This window comes from Leiobunum rupestre, chromosome 10 (genome assembly GCF_980474605.1).
Source record: "Leiobunum rupestre chromosome 10, qqLeiRupe1.1.hap1, whole genome shotgun sequence".
Lineage (NCBI taxonomy): Eukaryota > Metazoa > Arthropoda > Arachnida > Opiliones > Sclerosomatidae > Leiobunum > Leiobunum rupestre.
In genome coordinates, this window is record NC_143393.1 from 22091909 (window position 1) to 22113296 (window position 21388).

The 21388-nt window shown below is 36.3% G+C and overlaps 1 protein-coding gene across 1 annotated transcript; it reads left to right on the forward strand.

Moving 5' to 3' along the window:
* The first annotated feature begins 5841 nt into the window (after positions 1–5841).
* LOC149925047 (vacuolar protein sorting-associated protein 8 homolog) lies at positions 5842–6687 on the forward strand. The gene is made up of 4 exons (XM_090161393.1): positions 5842–5992; positions 6056–6165; positions 6240–6341; positions 6408–6687. The coding sequence occupies exons 3-4, from the start codon at positions 6282–6284 to the stop codon at positions 6522–6524; spliced, it is 177 nt and encodes a 58-aa protein (XP_090017519.1). The 5' UTR covers positions 5842–5992; positions 6056–6165; positions 6240–6281; the 3' UTR covers positions 6525–6687.
* Positions 6688–21388: the final 14701 nt, after the last annotated feature.

Genomic DNA, 21388 nt, shown 5'->3' on the forward strand with positions numbered 1-21388 from the left:
ATTACACTTCGCAATTAAAAATTGTTTACAACTAATAATTGTTAAGTGTAAACGCCCCTTATGGCTGTTGTCATCTCTTTAATGAAGTGTAATCGCTTTCAAAACAAAACCACGTAACTTTATATTAATTATAATTTAAGTTTGGTTTTGAAGTAGACGTGTTATGTGCAATATTTTCTTTCAACGGCTAAACTGATTTTTTATTTCATTTTAGGGATTTTTATTACCTGGAATTTATTCCGAAACAATTTTTTGGTTCACGATACTTGTTTATTTACCCTTGCTCAAGCCCAGAACCTAAAATTAACTTGAAAAATGATAAATATAGATTTAAATGAGTCAAGATGAACAGGTTAATTAGTTGCGTAAATTCAATAATGTAAGGAAAATGAAAAAAAAAACTGAAATACAACAGGAATATCTTCATATCAACGAATACTTTCCAAACTCAGAGCCAAGACCTCTTTTTATAAACTATAAGAAATCAAATGATCTGTATAGTAGATAGCTTGTTACGAGTCAAGATATATTAAGGCTTAGTTGGTAAAATAAAACCCTCCCCATGAGGCCACCAAATGGCGAGTATGAACAAAGGCCAGTGACCCCAGGAGCCTGGTACATGTGTCAATAGACCCAGAAGCTCCCATGGTATGGACTGCAAATACAGTGACCACCCTAGCCCTACAGATGGGGACACTGGGACAGTATATATGTATAATACCGAGGAAGATGATAAACAAGACTTACGACGGTCAGAATAAACACAATCCTTCTAATGTGTTAAGTTTGTTTGAGCTATTCACAGAAACCTGCAACGCCGGTATCACAAGCAATATATATCCACGGCCACACATAATTGTATTTACACTTATTTGTTACTTTTAGTGATACTTTGAAAGTATCGAAGATTCCTTCGATCAGTGTCTGTCTTATTTTTTACTTCTGATCACATTTATTTGTGACTTCAGGTCATACGTTGTAAGAATAGCGTATTTCTCCGATAAGTGTCACACTTATTTGTTACTTCAGGTCATACGTTGTAAGCACAACGTATTACTCCGATAAGTGTCACACTTATTTGTAACTTCAGGTCATACGTTGTAAGCATAGCGTATTACTCCGATAAGTGTCACACTTATTTGTTACTTCAGGTCATACGTTGTAAGCATAGCGTATTACTCCGATAAGTGTCACACTTATTTGTTACTTCAGGTCATACGTTGTAAGCATAGCGTATTACTCCGATAAGTGTCACACCTATTGGTTACTTCAGGTCATACGTTGTAAGCATAGCGTATTACTCCGATAAGTGTCACACTTCTTTATTACTTCAGGTCATACGTTGTAAGCATCGCGTATTACTCCGATAAGTGTCACACTTCTTTATTACTTCAGGTCATACGTTGTAAGCATCGCGGATTACTCCGATAAGTGTCACACTTCTGTGTTACTTTGGGTCATATTAGAACGGCCGTCGATAAGTGTCACACTTATTTGTTACTTCAGGTCATACGTTGTAAGCATCGCATATTACTCCAATAAGTGTCACACTTCTGTGTTACTTTGGGTCATATTAGAATGGCCTCCGATAAGTGTCACACTTATTTGTTACTTTGGGTCATATTAGAACGGCCTTGGAAAATGCCAGAGAGAAATTCGCGAATAGTCTCTATAACCACGCGTATTTCCAATGTTTGAAGTTGAGGGGGTACGTATACGCTGTCCAAAAAACCTTACTTAGAATTAAAATTAAGCAACGTAATTGCAATTCTAGGTTATATGGAAACCACAGCTTTTCAAAAATATAACTTTCATGAAAATCGGACTTAAATTAAGGAACGTTATGTCGATTTTCAGGTGGAAATATAAAACCACGAACATTGGGGTCCCTTAAATTTCCCCGAAAACCATACTTAACATTAATATTTACTGATATAACCGAAGGGATAGTTCCACTGAATACTAACCTATCCAATAATATTTTTTTAACGTTACCGGACTTAATTTTTAACAAAATATCTACCTCACAAAGCCAAACTACCGAAAACGGTAAATTGGGCAAATGCCCAACTTCTTGGGCTTCGATTTCAAAAATTTATGAAAGGCTATCAATGGCGAGATATGCACACTCGAACGAGATATCATTGACTCTTCTAGCCCTAACCGTTGAAGAGTTATGCGCGACACGGCGGCATCGGCATCGGTGGCATCGGCAACGGCTACACTGTACGTGAGACTAATTCACACAAATCCTTAGGATTCTGTGTAAAAATCGATAATAGCTGAGGTTCATAATAAACCCCTTCGAAAGTTCGAATTCATTCGAATTTTGATCATTGTTGACCAAATTGACCAAAATATTTTTTTTCAAATACACCAATTTACTTATATATTATTCCGATATTTCACAAATAATCTATTTCAATCAATTCCTATCAATTATAATCGTTTTTGATCAAATTTTTTAAACTATATTAATTTTTTTAATTTTTAAAAAATAATATATTTCAAACAATTTCGAAATATTTTTTCAATGTTTGAACTTTTTTAAATTTTCTCTCACATTTTTTCGATTTTAGCCATTTGGGTTCATTTTCACCCATTTTGTTCAAATTGATCAAAAGTTGATCAATTTTGATTTTTTTCGTAAACTTTTATCTATTTTTTATATTTTTGGCATTTTTAAAATTTGGAAATTTGTTAAAATGTTTCGCAGGACCCCAATTCAAGATTCAGAAACAAGCGACATCCAACTACGCTATGTTCAGGGCCGTATTAAAGCATGTGCCAAGTGTGCCATGGCACAGGGCCCCCCGAGGTTAGGGGCCCCATCTTCGAAATAAATGTTTTCAATTTGTTTTTAATATTATTATTTAATTATATTTTTAAGTTCATTCGTAAAATTTATCTCAGACTAAAGTCATACAGCACCAAAGTTGAATTTTTTTAGGGGCCCCAAATTCTACCTTGCACAGGGACCCCAATAGTGTTAATCCGGCCCTGGCTATGTTATGATATCTTGGCCATGCTATACACGCTACTGCCTATGCTATGTTGAGTCCCTTTTCTTATACAAGGTGTTTCTTATCATAATATTGAAATTGATAAAATTGTACAGGGTGATTGTAATATTTTTCCTAATGAATCGGGTGATTGTAATATTTTTCCTAATGAATCGGGTGATTGTAATATTTTTCCTAATGAATCGGGTGATTGTAAAATTTTTCCTAATGAATCGGGTGATTTAAATTTCGTTCGACAAGTTCGAAGGCTGCAATGATTCGGTGATACAAGTCTTCGATGTTCTCAACGGGCCTCACGTAAACTTGTGCCTTGATGAACCCCCACAAGAAAATGTCCATCGGAGTTAGGTCCGGAGACCTCGCAGGCAATCGAACGTGACCGTTCCTGCCAACCCAATTTGCGTAACCGAATCATTGCAGCCTTCGAACTTGTCACTCCTGATATGGTCAGACGCTCGTTTCAAAACATGCTTCATCGTGCCCAAACATATATCGCGGCAAACGGAGGTATCATAGAACCTCACTTCTTATGTTTATTCGAATAAAATGTTCAATTAAATCTTTCAGACATTTATTTCATTTATGTACAAAAATGCGAAGGCTATTGGCCCTTATGGATAGCTTGTTTTTTTTTCGTCAGCTCATATATTCGTGAAAAAGTTAAATTTAGGATTTAAAGCGATCCCACACTAGAAATAATACCCTGAAATTTTCGCAACTCTATCTCTTGCAGTTTCTGGAAAAAAATGCCCAGTCAGAGCAATGAAAACACCCTGTACATGCATCTCACTTAGCATTTTTAGGATTAACATGAATGTAGTTCTCTTGAACAAATAATGGGGATAATGAATAATCATGGAAAAATAAACTGGATTTCTCGTGGATGTTGCTCTTTTCTTCTTGGGTAGCAAAGACTTCTCAGACTATTATATATGTATAAGTATATTTTATCTTTGAATTATAGTAAAAATATTCCGTACCAGTTTTATATCTAGTTTAAAAAATCCTTTAAATTAATATTGAATTTCAGTAGAGTATTAATGATAAAATTATCTTGTAACTAATCCCTTTCAAAGTAAGACACATAACAAGTAACAACCAATTAATAATTAAATTAGTTAAAATTGTCATTTTTGATAGAATCAAAGTATCACACAAATTCCAATTTAAAAATGATTAATTTAATCAAAAAACATGCAAACCCTGAAAAGGCGATATTAATCTAATGTTCTTGGCAATATACTGTACCTCTGAGCTTTCATTGTTAGTTCCAATTGAAACAGCGCAAGTGAAATTCTTATGACCACCGTAAAATGTTTGATTGAATTCAACAAGTCCAGAAGAAACATCAAGATCTATCGTGTAGCGAGACCTTTCGGGAGTTAGGCAATGTTCAATTTCTGAATTAGAAACACGTTTAAAGTTTTATTCGCAGTTTACGATGATAAAATGGTTAGTATACACATACAATGAAGTAATAGGGGTTATGTCAGGTAAGGGTGTAGCTGAAGAATTAGAATTCGCGTTTATTGTATTTTATGTTAACAAAAGTTACCTATTAAAATAATGTTTAAAAAAAATAAGAATCAAAAGCTGGTATTACATTAAGCATATTCATAGATAATTTATTTACTTTCGCATGTAATTGTACAGTATTTGGATTTCCAATGCTTGAACCAAAGACTATATAAAGCTACGCTTACATAGACTGGCGTGGTCTATGGAGTATAAGTTGATGGCTTTTTTCAAGCATCAGCGCCATCAAGTATTGAGGCAAAGAAATATTCATTTAAAAAAAGAAATTGGTTGTCAGTTACTTAGCTCTTCATGATTCAAAATTCTTCAACTTCAACGGTTTTCTTTTGCTAAGCTCCAAAATAATTTTTTTTGTTAAGTTTGAAATTAAAACTTAAAATAATCAATGGCTAAGAACTTTTTAGAACCCTATAGCAGTAGCTCTTTTTGCGCTTTTATAAGTTGTAAAAACGCCAGGAACAATAGGGAATCTTTGTCATTTTTTAAATTTCCTAAAGATGAACAAAGGTAAGCTTGTTATTTGTTGAGATAATAAATTGCTCTATTCAACCAAAAACTAAAGTAGCTGCTTTAATTTATAGATCTAAGTTTTGGGTGGCCAACTCTGGTCGTAGTGACTTAAAAGAGAAAAGTTATGTCGTGTTAAATAAGTCATATACTGTGTGTGCCAATCATTTTGAAACTACCTGTTTCATGAATGACTCTAAAAAAAGTCTTGTTTGGAACGCTGTTCCAACTTTAGTTGGAATTGTAATTCCTGTGTGTGCCAATTTGACAGGTATTTCTTCCGAAATAATTGAGTATAGAGTATATAGAACTAATTTATTATCTTTTTGTAACTTGGCAATGGTAATGAAGGGAGTTCAGCATCACTTGAAGTGAAAAGAACGTTAACTAAAGATTCTATGACCAAGTATTCACCAGCCAGTAAGGTTAAACTGGCCAATGGATTGAGTGGAAGAAATCTTTTCCCATTTGGTAATGACATGGATATCATTTTAATGGAGGTATTATTATTCTAATCATTAAGTATCTTCCTTAGATAATAATTTAAGTGGCATTGGAAACCGACCAGTACACTCTCTGTCTGACAGTTTGACTAAAAGTAGCACATTTAGGTTGTTGAAACTTTAGAGGTACACTTGCAACCTATTGTTATGGCCTTCAATCTTTGAATTGTTGCATCACTAGCAATTAATTACGCAACTAACAAAAACTCAGGATGTGATTGATTGCGGTAATTTCTTTTCAACCTTCAAGCTTGACTACTGACATTACAAATGACAATTTGATAAAAGGAAGTTCCATCTTTCTAATTAGTTCAATCTTCGGCTTTCTCAAGGATGAAAAAAAAATCAACTATTACAGAGGATGGATACAAAGGATCAAATGATTCGAGATCAAAAGAGGAACGCTCAATTACTTTAAAGATGGTGTGTGTACTGTGTTATGTCCATTATATTCTTGAATAATATTTTTTGTTTTGTTTATAACAGTCAAGGGTTCAGTGAGTTGTCCCTTATCAAGCTATTCTCCAATACCATGGTTTGAAACACCAGTAGATACCAATAATGGGGATTCCTCCATCTCTAATGTTCTGGTTATTGTAACTCCTTTTTTAATTTTGTTTATCTTTCTATTTGCAACATTTTATATTGTATACAATAAAATGTTTGCAAGGCTTTTGAAGAACATCAATTCAACACCGAGTCTGGAACTGCTATGAAGCAACGCTTAGTTGACATGTTGTTGCAAATCATGGTTGTCAGTGAAGCCTTTTTGGTATTTATGTCGTGATAAAACGAAATATTTTCATAATTGCCAGTAATACAAATATTTTTTCATTAGCCTTCGGCTGTTGGAGCGCTCTTCACATTCCTAGCCAAACGGGACCATGCTATTATCGTGAATGGGATGTTATTCAAGCAGGTTCTCGAGTATCTAACAACACCAGATGATCTGTAATTTGTGTAGAAAACCTTTAACTACCGAATATAGACAAGTTGTGGCCTTTCAGTATGGACACGGCTTTCGCTTGTTTGGAAGGATTGAAGCAACCATGTGCTCCTAGTGACGCAATGTGCTCAACCAGAAATTGTTATTGTTAGAAATGCTAACCTATTGACCGTCACGTGTTTAAATAATTTTTTTTTTGCATCGAATATTTCAACGAACCGCTAATAGACTCTCTCAGTCAACCAATTCCATGGACAACAAATCGGCGAATCAAGGAGTGTCGGGTTCTAAGTTTCAAGCCATTTCAACCACATTGGCCTCTATCGTAGGAATGAACCAGTTTCAAGTGCAAAAACAGCTTTTCAACGTAGAAGAGCTTTCACTAACAGTTACATTTCAGTGAAAATCTGAAGATAAAGCGGAGTTGATGTTTAACCAGAAATTTGACTTTGTAAAGGATTCCAGAGAACCTGACAAACTTCCTCCCTTGCATGACTGGTATAAAGATGAATTGTGGCAGCTTGTAAGTTTACAAAGATTGTTTGAGTGATAAAGAACCATCTGAATGGCAAGAGCAGAAATCCTTCACTCACATAACCAGTGGTGCAATACAAGCTTTAAGAGCCCCAAGTCTGTAGTACAAATTCTATGAAATTTTCTGTAATTTCCCTCTAGTCTCCAGTAGCTTAAACGCTGGATAATTTTTTTACTCTTTTCATTGATGTGAGGCACCAGCAGCTTTTATCGTCTCATTAAACCATTATTTGAAGCTAAACTACAAAATGAATGTAAAATCGTGGAAATGGCTTGGAAATACACTTAATCCTTATTACGAGGGCAAAACTTCAGGAATTATTATCATGGATGACAGATTTTTATTTCAAACCTTGGGTCATTGGAATTTTTGTCACTTCAACACTGGAGGCATAACTGATCCAAGATACATAGATGATATTTTAGAACCTGTTGGAGGTACTGTTATTTATTTAATAAGAGCTGATGGAAGTATTGAATGTCAAGACATACCCGAAGAACAAAGAGGACTGCTTACTATCTTAATTATGCTGAAATAGCTACTATTTTGCATATATTAGCAAAGAATGGCAGTATCTATATTGAAAAGGCTCTCTTCAAAGAAAATTGCATTCCAAACCACTTTAAGCAGCAAATATTGCAATGCCGTCAGTTTTTTAAAAAAATTACAGGAATTGTTTCCCTGACTGACAGTAAAATAGTTTTTGACAAACGATAAAAAATTAATCACTGATTTAAAATTTCATGGATCGCGGAGCGCATAGCCATGGCGAACTGTTGGAGATGAGCATCGCAAAGATCATGATGTTCTTTAACATATGTTAAAATCATAAAGGCCAAGTTTCTAATTACACGTTCTGACTGATTGGATTGTGGGTGGTATATGGCAATAAACCGTTGCTTAACTTCTAATGTTTCTAACGTACTACTGGCTTCCATTATTGCTTAATACAACCCTTGGACTAACCTATCGACAATAAGCTTAGCGGTTGGATGCCTCGAAGGAAATACCTCCCCCCATTTAGTAATGTAATCCATGACCATCAAAATATATGTATGGCCTTTTCGACTTCTAGGGAAGGGCCTTTCAGATCAACATCTAAAACGTCCCAGGGATCACCAGTCTTACTAGGTTGCATTAATACTAACGGTTTAGTGTTTGAAAAATTAAGGAAGACTTTGAACTCTATATCAACAGTAACAGCATGTTATAGGAAAAAGGACATCTTTATATTTATGTTATATGTGTAACAGCAAACACATCTAAAGAAAGAAATAATCGTTCGTTCTAATTTGGTGAGAGGATATCAGAAATGGGTCGTTCAAATTTATCCCACGATTAGTGTGTGTATTTATAAAGTCTTACAATCTCTTCCAGAAAATATTGGGTGTCTACAGTTGGTTAAAACAACTGGCAATAGTTTTTGGATCAGTCTCATTTGTTCAACTGTTCATAAGGCCAACTACTCATTCAGCACCTTGTCTCGAACAATTAATTTGTCGAACTGGTCACCCAACTACTCATTTGCCCCCTGCTCCTAAGCCCTACTGCTTATTCTGAAGCCTAATAACACTAACAATAGTATACCTACCATTACCTAATTTACTGAACCTAGCAAAACTAACCTAAACAACCGTAACTAACCTATTTAACCTAACCATGAACGAATTGACCTAACCAACTGTTCATAAACCCGACTATTCATTTGTCCACCGGAAATGAGAAGTCTGAAGTCAGTCATCTGAGTCAATTAATCTTTGACAGTTGGAGAAATGATATATAATACAAATGAGTGTTTCACTGTTTGCTACCCATAACCTCTTGGATTTATTTATTTATTTAGAGGTTATCTACAAAGCCTTACCCTGCCCATTTTAAACCATTGGAATAAAGTAAAGAAAACAACGAGAATGAAAAAACTTTGGACGGAATAAAATGCACTCTCCAATACTATAAAGATCAAAGAAAAAACTACCTATATAAATTCAACAAATATCATAATTTTGGCTTCGTCACAAATACACTTTGCGTTTGGGAGTTTTTATGAAAGATTTTAGTGAAAAAATATTATTTAACTAAACAATTACCAAAAAAACCTCCAATTATATAATTATAATCTCCTTTAGATAATTTATGTGTAAATTACATAAAAGTAATAAATTTATTTTGTACTTGCATTAAACCATAATGCAAAAAAATATATATGTTTTGAATAAAATAACTCTTTAAAAGTGGAAATATTTCTGATTTATATAATATAATTTAAACGAAATTTTACAAGGCCAATAACATAAATTCTATGTTACTTATGATAATATTATAATTTGCCGGAATGGTGTCAGAAATTTTTATTTTAGTTTCTTGCCTCGAAACTACGTGGCGCTGGCGTTTTAAAATTGTCAATAGCGACCAACAGATGTCAGGATTTTTAGTTCTTTGCCTTGATACTAGGTGGCACTGGGGGTTAAAGTTGTCAACCTTTTTGAAGGCCTGAGAGTCCAGTCTATGTAGCGATAGCTTATATAGTCTTTGGCTTGAACCTGCGCTACCTACAAAACGCCGGCTGCAAACAAACTTAGGTTGTTCGATCGTATTCAAAATCTTTCGTGCCAGCTGTCTAATCCATATCACACGCTTTTATCCATAACCTATACTCTAACAGTTGTTTTTTAGGGTTAGGAAAACGGACAACTGTACATTTCCAGGCTTAATGTATCCGAAGTCATTTTTGCAGTCTCCATAATTGCATTTTTTGTCCAACACCATTTTTAACTAAAACGAGAATATCAAAAATTTCAATGTTTATTTATATAGAAACAATTTTTTCAATTAATACTCATCACGCGTTAGATTAGTTTAAATATTTCACAATTTAAAGAAATTATCATAACATAACATATTATAATATAAATATACCAATTCAATTTGATAGCCGATTTTTCTTTAAAGAAAGCGCCTAAGGAGATTACAGATCTGACAACGGAGGGTGGGTCATTCCATTTTCCAAAAACTTGCCTTAAGATATTTGTTTCAAGAGCAAAGTACATTGGCATATGAAAAAGCTTCGTTGGCTGAAATTGAAAAAGAACTATTAGCAGTTACAGATTCGAATTGGAAAACTTTAAATATTATACTTATAGAAGAACTGTTGAAATTCGGACTGATAATAAACCTCTTTTAGTTAGTTAGAAGCCATATGATGCAATATGGCTACATCTACAGAGAATGCTCCTCCAGGTAAACTAATAGGACTTCACGTTAACGCATTGTCGAGGAAACAAATAGTTAATTTAATTGTTTTTGATAACCTAACTCTGGCTAATCCATAAAATTTCATGTCTGAAAGTAGAAAGATTTGCAAACGCTCCAGGTGGAAGATTCAATTCAACAAGTTACATTTTATATTAAGAGTGGATGGCGGGAGAACTTAAATCAAGTATCTAATGAAGCTCATCCGTATTGGCATTGTCGAGATGATTTTCAGCTGACAGGTGAAGGTTTAATACATCGAGGGCAATGATGGTTTACCAGAGGAGCTTGTTTGTGGATCAACTGCAGCCTTTTAATTTTGAAATGTTCGTCAAATTTTGTGAATATTGGATTATTTTCCATAAAATATTAGTCTTAGAAAGACGATGTAAAAGGTATCCATGTAGTTTTATTAGATTACTGTATAACACCAGTAAATGGTTTACCTTCACACCAAAAAAGTTTTCTATCAAATTTTAGCACTTTAAAAACTGAAAAAGAATGAAAAAGTCCATTCAAAAGAACTTTACTTACTACCCCGTCCACCGGCGAAAACCCGTCCACCGGCGAGACCACGTCCACCAGTGAAACCCCGTCCACCAACGGGATGCAAGGGCGGAATTTCGGTCCAAAGCCGACGCTCCAGCAGCCCATTTTACCAAAGGAAGTAAACCGTGTTTCAATTGTGGGGTGGTGGAACATTTTTACAAGGATTGTCCCAAGGAGCGACGATCAAGGGACGAAAAATCAAAAGAAAAATATTTAATTTTAATTTTTAACCTTTTTTTTTAATTTTTTAAACTTTAAATAAAAAAATAAATATTATTTTGCAAACTTTTAACGGTAACTTTAACCTACACGTACAGCCTTACAAACACCATTTGCCCCCAAAAATTGCCGAATTCTTCCAAACTAAAGGTACTATTAATACTTGTTACCTTTGGTTACACTTTCAAACCGAATCTATTGTTACTTCTGGTCATATCCCGCCTAGAAAACACGTGGATTTACAATGTTGAAAGTTGCGGAGATTCAAACACGCTGACTCGAGTATCGTAGGGGCTCCGACCTTCTTACGTCACCGGTCACCCTCTCACAAGCAACGTTTTTTTCTAGATCACGCCAGAATGAACTTTTAGGGGGGAGGTAGTGGGCGGAAGGGGGGGGGGTTGAAGTGACCACTGGTCTATACAAAAGCCCTATCTAAATCTATTACCTGGTCATTTCCCCCTCATTGTAGCTAATCTAGACGCGACTAAAATAATGCATAATAGAATGTGTGTAGTAATTTATGTGGCAGGACGTTGCAGGCAATCTTTTGACAACCTTCCCGAAAGTAGACGCTGTGAGTCGGTGATGTTTGTTGCCATCGTAAATCGGATTACCATGTTGACCACGTGATTTATTTTCGATATTGTCTCTCTGTTCTTCGGAGACCTGTAGGCTTTTCAAATGGCTTTCGGCAGCGGCGTTTATAGTTGTTCTTCGGTCAACGGAGGCTGTTCGGCGAGAGGTCCGTAGTCGGTGTTGATCGGTGGAAGCTTCAATGTGGGTAGACTCCGCTCTCTTTCAATTTCGACAAGATTTCCTAGCTTTTCTCCTTCTCTTCTTCGGTTTGAATCTTCTCTCCCCGTCGATATTTGCAAAAGTACAGTTATCGTGCTGGCCAAAAACGGGAAGAAGTTCGTTAGCCAAGTCTCGACGAAGATCATCAGCGTTGCTTTTTGTCCGGGATAATAATCAGCTAGGCTAATACCCAAGGCACCACCTAAGGCCTAAGTCATCAAGCGACTTTTGAAGCCATTAATTCAGGTGGCCGGGTTACAATGCGTAGGAGGGTTCGTCAATTCGTGCTACTCTTTTTAAAAAATTAGAAATTAACTATACTTCAACTTTTAACAGAACCCCTTACGTTTATAAAAAATGGCAGTTACCTACAGCTATATAATAACGTGGCTTCCAATGATTGGTCACCTACAATTAATACCATTGACGTCAACAAAGCTGTCGCTCTCTTAACAAACGTCATAAAGTCTGCAATGAACTTAAATATTCCCAAGCAAACTAATAAAAGTCTCATTCACTCACGCTCTACTAAACCAAACGAGATCTTTCCAGTTTGGTTTTCCCTTGAACTAAAAAAGGCCTTAAGGCGGAAAAAGTACTTGCACAGGAAAGTCAAGCGACTGCGTACCCAAACGGATATCGATAACTATAACCTGCAGCGATCGCTAACTAACCGTTTACTAAAACGTGACAAATCCGACTACTTATCAAACATAGGAGACACTGTCACTAAAGACCCGAAAAATTCTGGAGTTTCGTAAATAAAACTAAATCCAGTACAAATAATTATATTTCTCTAATGAATAAAGGCTCGCTTATAATTGACAACAACGAAATCGCCACTGAATTCTCAAAAACGTTCTCAAGTATTGCAACTGACTCTTCAGCTCCCTATATTGCCTCCATAGGCGCCCTATATTTAACTCCAAATAATTTCTTCAAACTACTAACAACAGAAGACGACGCCAAGGACTCAATTAACAAATTAATCAATCCGGTATTGATGGCATACCTAACTTCATAATTAAAGGATGCAGCGACCTTTTAATGAAACCTTTGCAGCATATTTTTAATTTTTCCTTCCAAACCGGAGTTTTCCCTGATACATGTAAGTGGAAATCGGCCGTCATCTCAGCAATTTTAAAAAAAGGGTTTAGCGGCAATTCAAGTAACTATCATCCAATATCAGTTCTAAATTCGCTTGGTATGGTGTTTGACTATACAGCTCAATTTCACTTATATAATTGGTTCAAGATATTTATCCCAGAGTGTCAACACCGGCTTGTGAAGGGTAGGTCGGTCGACACAAACCTACTGGCTTTCACAGATTATGTAGAACCTATAGTATCGTCCCGTGGTCAAGTAGACGTCATCTACGTAGACCTTTCCAAGGCATTTGACGTGTCTCTCATCAGCGACTATTACATAAACTAGCAGTGTATGGCCTGTCGGGATCATTACTTAGTTGGTGCGAGAGCTATTTATCCAATCGTACCAATTTTGTAAAATGCAACGGACAACTTACCAACGTATACTATAAAGTTCTCACTAGGTCCCCTTTTCTTCAATATTTATCTTTCTGATATCCCCAGTGTAATCAATTAATCAAAGTTACTTCAATTCGCAGATGACCATAAACTAATTAATCACATAAACTCAGGAAAAGACTGTGTTAACCTACTGTCAGACTTGCGCAATCTTAACGGATAGTGCTTAAAAAACAACATTCCGATAAATGAACAAAAACCAGTCGTAGTTACCTTTACGCGGAAAACAAATGCTGTCCGATTTAATTATAACTTAAATAACATATTGTTCTAAAGCGAGAGTGTAAAATAAAGGACTTAGGCTTCCATTTCGACCAAAAAATGAGTTTTACAGACCACGTTCAACAGACGCTCATAAAATGTCATAAAATCTTAGGTTTCTCCTATAAAATATCTCTTTCACTGAATTCTGAAAAATGTTTAGTGACTCTGTATAAATCTCTAGTAAAATCATCTTTGTTATATGGTTGTATCTTATATAGTAACGCCTGCGAGAGTAGTCTGAAAAAATTGGAAAACCTTCAATATAAATTTTACTACCTCTATACATGTATAGCGATTTCTCATCAAACACTGAAATACATTGATTTTTTAAATAAATATAAACTTGACCATGTTATGGAATCCCTTTTTAAATTTGACATAAAATTTTTAAACAAAAATTTTAATTTTAAAATAAATTGTCCAGAATTATAAGGAAACTTTTCGTTAAATTGTCCTCAGCGTATAATTATTAACAATATAGTACCTTTTATATAACCCCAAAATGTAGGAAAACCACAAGTCACATTGTAAATAATTTTAATAATCATGGAGCCTCTAATGACGTCTTCCATAATAACTGTTTATTAAACCAAAACATAAAATTGTAATAATTTTACTTTCACACCTTTATAAAAATTTAATATAATATACTCTGACCACGATTTTTAATTTTTTTAGTCAAATTTTAATTTTTGTGTATATGTTTTTGCTATTTCTTTTTCTGGTTTATTAATTTTGACTACCTGTGTTAAAGGCCCAGTTTTTCTTCTGCCTGTCCGCCTTGAATTTTTCTTACCTGCAACACTCCCCTTGCATTTATACTTCCCGCAAAACATGATTTTGGCGAAGATTGAGCGTCGTGCCTGCTTCTGCGACCAGGACATTTTCTGCCTGCCTGTTGGCACCCCGCTGAGTTTGGGACGGGGTTGCTCGGGGCTACAACCCTGCTCGGGGATGCTCGCTCGTCTATTCTTTTCGACCTCTCCCGCTTCGCCTTACTACCTTCGCCTTACTGCCAAGTGTAAAACACCGAATTCGTAGCATTTGAGTTATTGAACTCGTACCTCCTGTCACAATGGGATAAAGCTTGACTACCCTCGCCTTCGCTACTAGGTAACATGCGCCCGTATTTGGCTTATAATTAACCTACTATTTCAACAGGGAAACCCTTACAGGAAACAAATATGATAGAATTCAAATGTCGGACGAAGAGTTAGACGCGCTAATATCTTTGGTTTTACACTAAATTTTTAAGTGATATCGTGGGTAATATTTTAAACAAAATTAGTGGTCAGACCGTCGTGTGTTTAGTCACTGAAGCTGCATAGTTTAAAAATTAAATGGATATCGCAGAACTACTTAAGAAAAAAATAATAGCATTCAAGCCAAAACAAGGTATAGATGAAACTAAACAGGACATTTTTAATGCAGTTATATGCAATTTTTTCGTGACCTTTTTGACTCGTAAAAATTCAAATCCCCCCCCTGCCCCACCCAAATGACGTCCCTGCACACACCTCGGAATATTTACTATTTTTTTCTCATTGTCATTAAAACAGCTCTCTTTCTCCCACTATTTTATAAAAAAAAAATTTAATATTTTTTGTTTAACTGTTCTGTTTTTTACTCATTCCTTCGATGCTCCAAGAGAAACCCATTCTGTGGCTTATGGAGACTTTTGTATAAATAAATAAATAAAGAGCAGCAACGTCGACGACCCGACAAATAAGACTACACTGTCAGCACAGGTTTGTCAGATACTATAAAATTGTAAATAAATATCAAGTGTGGCCGCTATATTTCCAATTAACTTTCAAATTAACCGCGAAGCCGCCGACGTTTCAATCGCTAACTATACAGGGTGTTTCTAAAGCTTGTGCAAAAAATTTAAGGAGTTGTAGGGGGTGAGTTGAGAAGTATGCCTGTTTTTTCCCCATTTTCCTACGATGAGTTAAAAGAGCTCCAGAAAGCTTCAAAAAGTGGCCTACTAGCCCCTGGAAGTAGGCTGCGACAAGCGCAAAACTAATTGAACATTGCGGGCAACCCGTGGTCAACCTACTTCGTTCGTTTTCTGTAAAACGAACAATACGTTTGTAACGAACCAGTCGCAGTTGAAGTAAAAAATTAAGTAACGTACCCAGAATGTGCCTGTCTCCGTAATTGACGATGGACATAGGTAAAAGTCCGTGAGATGAAGATGCGCCGGTTCGGGTACTTTTTCCTGGTAGAGACGTTGAGCAGCCAAAGCATTGCCACCCACTAGTCCATACACGAAATGTATATCCGCCAATTCTTCCGAAATTAACTCCATTGTTGTAGTTTGAAAGCGATGAGAAATCGCGGTCCATCACGACTTCAAATACTCTTTAAGTTTACTTCTTTTACGCTGGCTACCTCGATTTGTTTACAAAGTCCTTTTTTACCTATCACACCACGGACTGTAAATTTTAGAGGACGAGTAAAGCGTTGCCTTCCCCTGTAGAATTTTGGTTTCCCCGTGCATCAATCACTTCGAAATAGAGAGAGAGTCCGTCAAGGTCATTTGTACCAGGCATAGAGCTAGTCCCCCCCCCCCCCCCCTCACGCATGTTATCTGGAAATCTGGCCGACCGAAAAAAAAGCGCTTTAGTTTATGACCTTGAGCGACTTCCGTCAGCCTGATCGGTGAACGGGGCGTAAACTAACTCGGGAATACCGGTCCTCTAAAATTTACAGTCCGTAATCACACGAACCCAAATCTTAATGTTCGCAATTTCCATGCTGCTTGGTTTTTCGTTTGTTGCAGCCTACTTCCAGGGGCTACTAGGCCTTACTTTGAAGGCCTCTGGCGCTCTTTTAACTCTTGGTAAGAAAATGGGGAAAAAACGGGCATACTTCTCAACTCACCCCCTACAACTTCTGAAATTTTTTGCATAACCTTTTGAAAGCCCCTGTATTTCCGCTAATACACCGACTGTTAAATTAAAAACAAATTTCCCCGACCATAACATTTTCTGTAACAAGTTTTTGCACAATATTATTCCAAGTGATTATTTTATAAACTTCATGGTAGTACATGGCCATACGTTGTATATTTTTACAAAAATGGAGTAAGTTTTCAGTCAGGAATAAAATATCCCATAGTTACATATTCGAGATTCCATAGACGGGACTAGAAAATTCTAAACTGTGATGACTGTCTCTAAACGACTTTTTCAGAGAAGAATTAGAGTAACGTGGTCTAATATACACCTATAAATATTTATATACAAAATAGCGTTTAAATACTGTTCAATCGAAGATTATAAAGTGAGTCTTTACCAGCACCCCTAAAAATTTGTTAAATTGCAAATTTCATGTTTCCATTAGTCGGCCTCGAGTACATGATGAGCCAACTACAACGTTTAGCCGACGGACTCGACGTTGAACCAACGCATTGCCAACGCTTTATGCTACTGGGGATATTACCACATTGTAGCACTTGGTTTTTTATTTATTTATAGGATGTCCACTAAAAAACGAAAAATGATAAATAACTGGAAAAGGTTTTTTTTTTTAATTTCAAATTTATATGGAACATTGCTCGTGCAGGGGGACATTTACTAGTATAAAATTAAATGACCTTGAACCATGTCTTCAAGGTCGTTCAAAAACTATCTCGAGAACCGTTGGGTTCACAGATTTAGTTTCAATTTGAAAATTGTTGCTCGCCATATTCTTAGCTCAAATAACTTTGATTTGACCAAATTTGACCAATCAGAAGCAGAATAATTGAAGGTTAATGAATTCAGTATTTGATAATGAAATAACCTGATTAGGTTTAATGTTACTAAATCAAATAAATACAGAATAGTTTACAACGGTTCAATTATACCACCGTCGGCTACGATACACGCTTGAGCTCGTTTAACGACGTAGTTCATAGTGTTGTTCAACATTTCAAACTTACAAATAACTCGTGCCAATAGGTCTTCGAGTAAACATAAAGAAATTTTAATTTCTTCAAATTTGCTTAGGGTTTAGCTTTTGTGTCATTTTATCACTCTTTGCAATGCAGTCCATAGCCGTGGTTCTTATTAACTTAACATTCGGCTTTTTAGACCGATTATGATTAAATAAATAAATTCCTAGAAAAATACCTGTACTCAAACCAAATTTCTTGATAATCATAAAGGAATTTATTATTACCTATTTTCGTTCAATCAAAAAGATGTACTTAAATTTTAGAAACTAAATTTCGCTCTAAGCCTTGGCAATGAAAGCTAGTCAAGTCACAAAACGTTGCCCTTCTATACAATTTTTGAGTGGTGGCGCATGACCGACATCATCATAACTAAGCCCCTCCCATCCTAGCGACTGAGGTGAGACTACCAAATGCAGTTCGATATTCATCGTTGAAATGAATGCATCAATGCTTTTACATTTATGCAAGCGACGTATTTCACGTAAGTTCATTTTCATATGTATAAACACATTTATTTCGATGTAGAAATTGACTTATTTATAATGGATTAAAATTATTACTAGTTCATGATTTTATGCTACCGGCTTAAATGGAATACGGGCACGAAATAATATTATCGCCTTCTTGGCGAACTTGTTTCCTTTGGACGAGCTCTGAATCCCAGTTTGTATCTAAACAACTGACGTACCAGGCGTCTCTTCTGATCGCGGGTAAGTAAATTCTTCGGTGTTTGACTGGAACATCTTGTCCATTAGCGTCCGGAGTCCATCCGAAGGAGGTCGCCGCCTGTTGTAGACGACTGATCGCTGAAGGGATTGGTGGTCCGAGTCGTTAAAGGGCAGTCTTCCGGCCGTCATGGTGAAAAAAGGACCACGGACATACGCCAGACATAGAGGCTTAGAGGTTTATTTAAGCCGTACCAGAGTACACCCCTTATAATCAGGGCAGCTTCAAATGGAGCACAGCAAGTAATTACATTGCAACAATAAAACACTAAACAAAAATGAACTATATATATACATATATATATATATATATATATAAGGATCGTATATACGAGCGAGAAGTAAGCCAAAGTTCAAAGTCATCATCGGACCAAACTCAAGTAAGAGAAAGCACTGGTAGAATCGAAACTACCTTCCTAACTTTTAACGTCTGTGACCTCCAACAGGACAGGATAGATTGTACAGCTCTGGGACACATCAGCCAGCACCATGTACGGTTCACCCTTGAGGATCTCCGGTGGCGCGTAGGCGTGGCTGCCGCAGAAGATGGTGCTGAGAATGAGCTACGCTTCTCGAATCGAGACTTGGACGTCGTCGCTAGTAGCCGCTTTGGGGCGCGCGAAAACTGAAATCCGAAATTTTCAACACGGAATTCTGGCCCTGATAAGGCGCGGCGTTCGAATAAGAAATTTTCAGTTCATTTCTTTAATATCCATATCCGAAATATATCCGAATAAAAACTTATTTGTTGCGTATTAAATCGTATAATGGCCGTGGATAATTTCCATAAATAAACAGTTAACCGAATTGTTCACGATAAATCGAAATTATGGTGGTTAATTTATCCGTTTCCCCAAGCTCTAGGCCCTGAGAGGTCAAGTAGGAGTTGTTTAGAAAAAGGCACCTTAGTAAGCGTATGTTATAATAATACCGTCTTATATAATACAATTTATGGTAATTAACTTTCAAGCCACTACCTGCGGGAAAATGGGGTCAGAAGTGGTATTAAAATAATGGTCGTAGTTTAATCTATAAGTCGTCGCTCCACCCCTGGAAACAATGTACGCGAAGAATTAGAATAAAGGTATCCAGCTAGTTTCATAATAGGTCGTAAAGAGCGCGTTTTCAAAATTTCAATTCGCTAGTTTCAATAATGTAAACGAATTTTAAAGTACCACAAGTACAGCAAACTTCAATAGTTTTGATACGCGCTTTTATTTTATCGCAATTGGCCAAGATGATACTTTCGGGAAGGACTAATTTGAAGAACTATTTTTTTTTCAAATAACTAGTTTTATTTATCGTTGCATATGTAACATAATTACTCATAATAAGTATGCCACTAGCTCTATTTCTTCACTAATGGTTTGTTTCACAGATATTGCGTTATCCGTACTCTACGTAATATTTGATGTCATATTTGACGTCATCGAATCTCAAATGCCGATTATGTCGTCGCTCATTAGCTCTTCGTCTGATAAACCGACGGCCATTTTTTAGTAAACAAACCGGCTTGAACAACCAAGGCTTATGAGCTAAAATGAACTACAATATACTGTCAAGTGCTGTTAATGCAATTAATATGCAAATTAATGAAGTTCTCGTAGACTCAGGTTTTAAAATAAATTTGCATTGTCAAATAAAAGAAGCAGGTTTATTGGAAAAAAAAGTTGGATCATGGACTAATCAACTTGATTTCCATTTTCGGAAAGCGATCACTTATTGGTCATTTTCCCCAACCTTTTCTTTCTCTAAACTACTCATTATTTAACTTCATCCGCACAAACCGAGCGAGTTTATAAATTTCAAAAAAGCTGCATTGGGCTGACTAAAATTCCAACACCAAAAATTCCTTCTCAATTTAGAGTTTTTCCATTGGTTTAAATACATATGTTAGTAGCCAATAGTGTGCCTCCCAAAATTACTACGATTAATAAAAAAGTTAAAATCTAACGTAGTCCACCTTTTTACTGGTTCGTGGTGAAACAAACCGTTAGTGAAGATTTTTGAATGGAATAAAGGTACAGTGCCATACTTATGAGTAATTATGTTACATATGATTGTAGTATATAGCTGATTGCCTTCACAAAAAAAAACTCTCTATGAGCGAAAATTAAGTAAATATAGTTTATCAACCCCCCCCCGGGGGGGGAATCCTCTAAAACCAAGGATCCTATATGTTAGAAGGATAGGTAGCCCTCCGGCCAGCCCGTGTTTTCAAAACGCCGGCAGCGCCGTCGATATTAATAGAGCCTCTAAACGTGGGACGTCTTGTTTCTATTCCCTCAAGGACAAATTTTGGCGGTGCTTCCCCTATGTTTGGTCCTTGACGGAATCTAAAGACGGATTCTCTATCGCGCATGACCCACCGACGGCACTGCCATTTTTCGTCCCTCGCCTCATATCCTTCTAACATATAGGATCCTTGCTAAAACCGGTACACCCAGCCTCTTTCAGTGCTATATTTTTGAAACCAATAGGTGGCGGTAATGTTATTGAAACTGGCAAATTCGGGGCTCTTTAGTAGATGGCGTTGCAAGCCTAATATCTTGCGAAGGAAATAAAGTTTAGCCAGGGTCTGGTTTAGCAGGCAACGCCCCGAAATCGAGCTAGAAAAGCCATTATTCTGGGCAATATAGATACCTCGTTTCGACAGGCGGATTCAAACTAGGATTATGAATCCTAGATTCAAAGACGCGTTGTCTTCCGAGTGTTTTGGTGTTAACCAAATTCTGTTTGGCGGTTCTCAAGACGTGTTTAACACTACAGCGCTCTCCCAAACTCCCTGTAAAGTAGGCGCCAGTGCATAAATCCCGTTTGGCGATTCTTACTTTTTCGTGGCAGTAAGAGATTCCGTCTTGCAAATGGTGAAACCTAGGAGCAACAAACCCAGCACCCCACACAAGGAGAACGCAACCCGTCAAAAGTCGTGGATTTTCTTGTGTACAATTTTCATTGGTTAGTAGTCCAGTAGCTTTAGGATTTCACTATGGAAAAAATGCCCCCGGGTTGAATTTTTGCATACACCTTTATTTAGTGTCTAT

Coding starts and splice junctions, on each gene's coding strand:
- LOC149925047 (XM_090161393.1), top strand. CDS start 6,282: ATGAAGCAACGCTTAGTTGACATGTTGTTGCAAATCATGGTTGTCAGT. Junction 6,342..6,407: donor TTGTCAGTGAAGCCTTTTTG/GTATTTATGTCG, acceptor TTTTTTCATTAG/CCTTCGGCTGTTGGAGCGCT.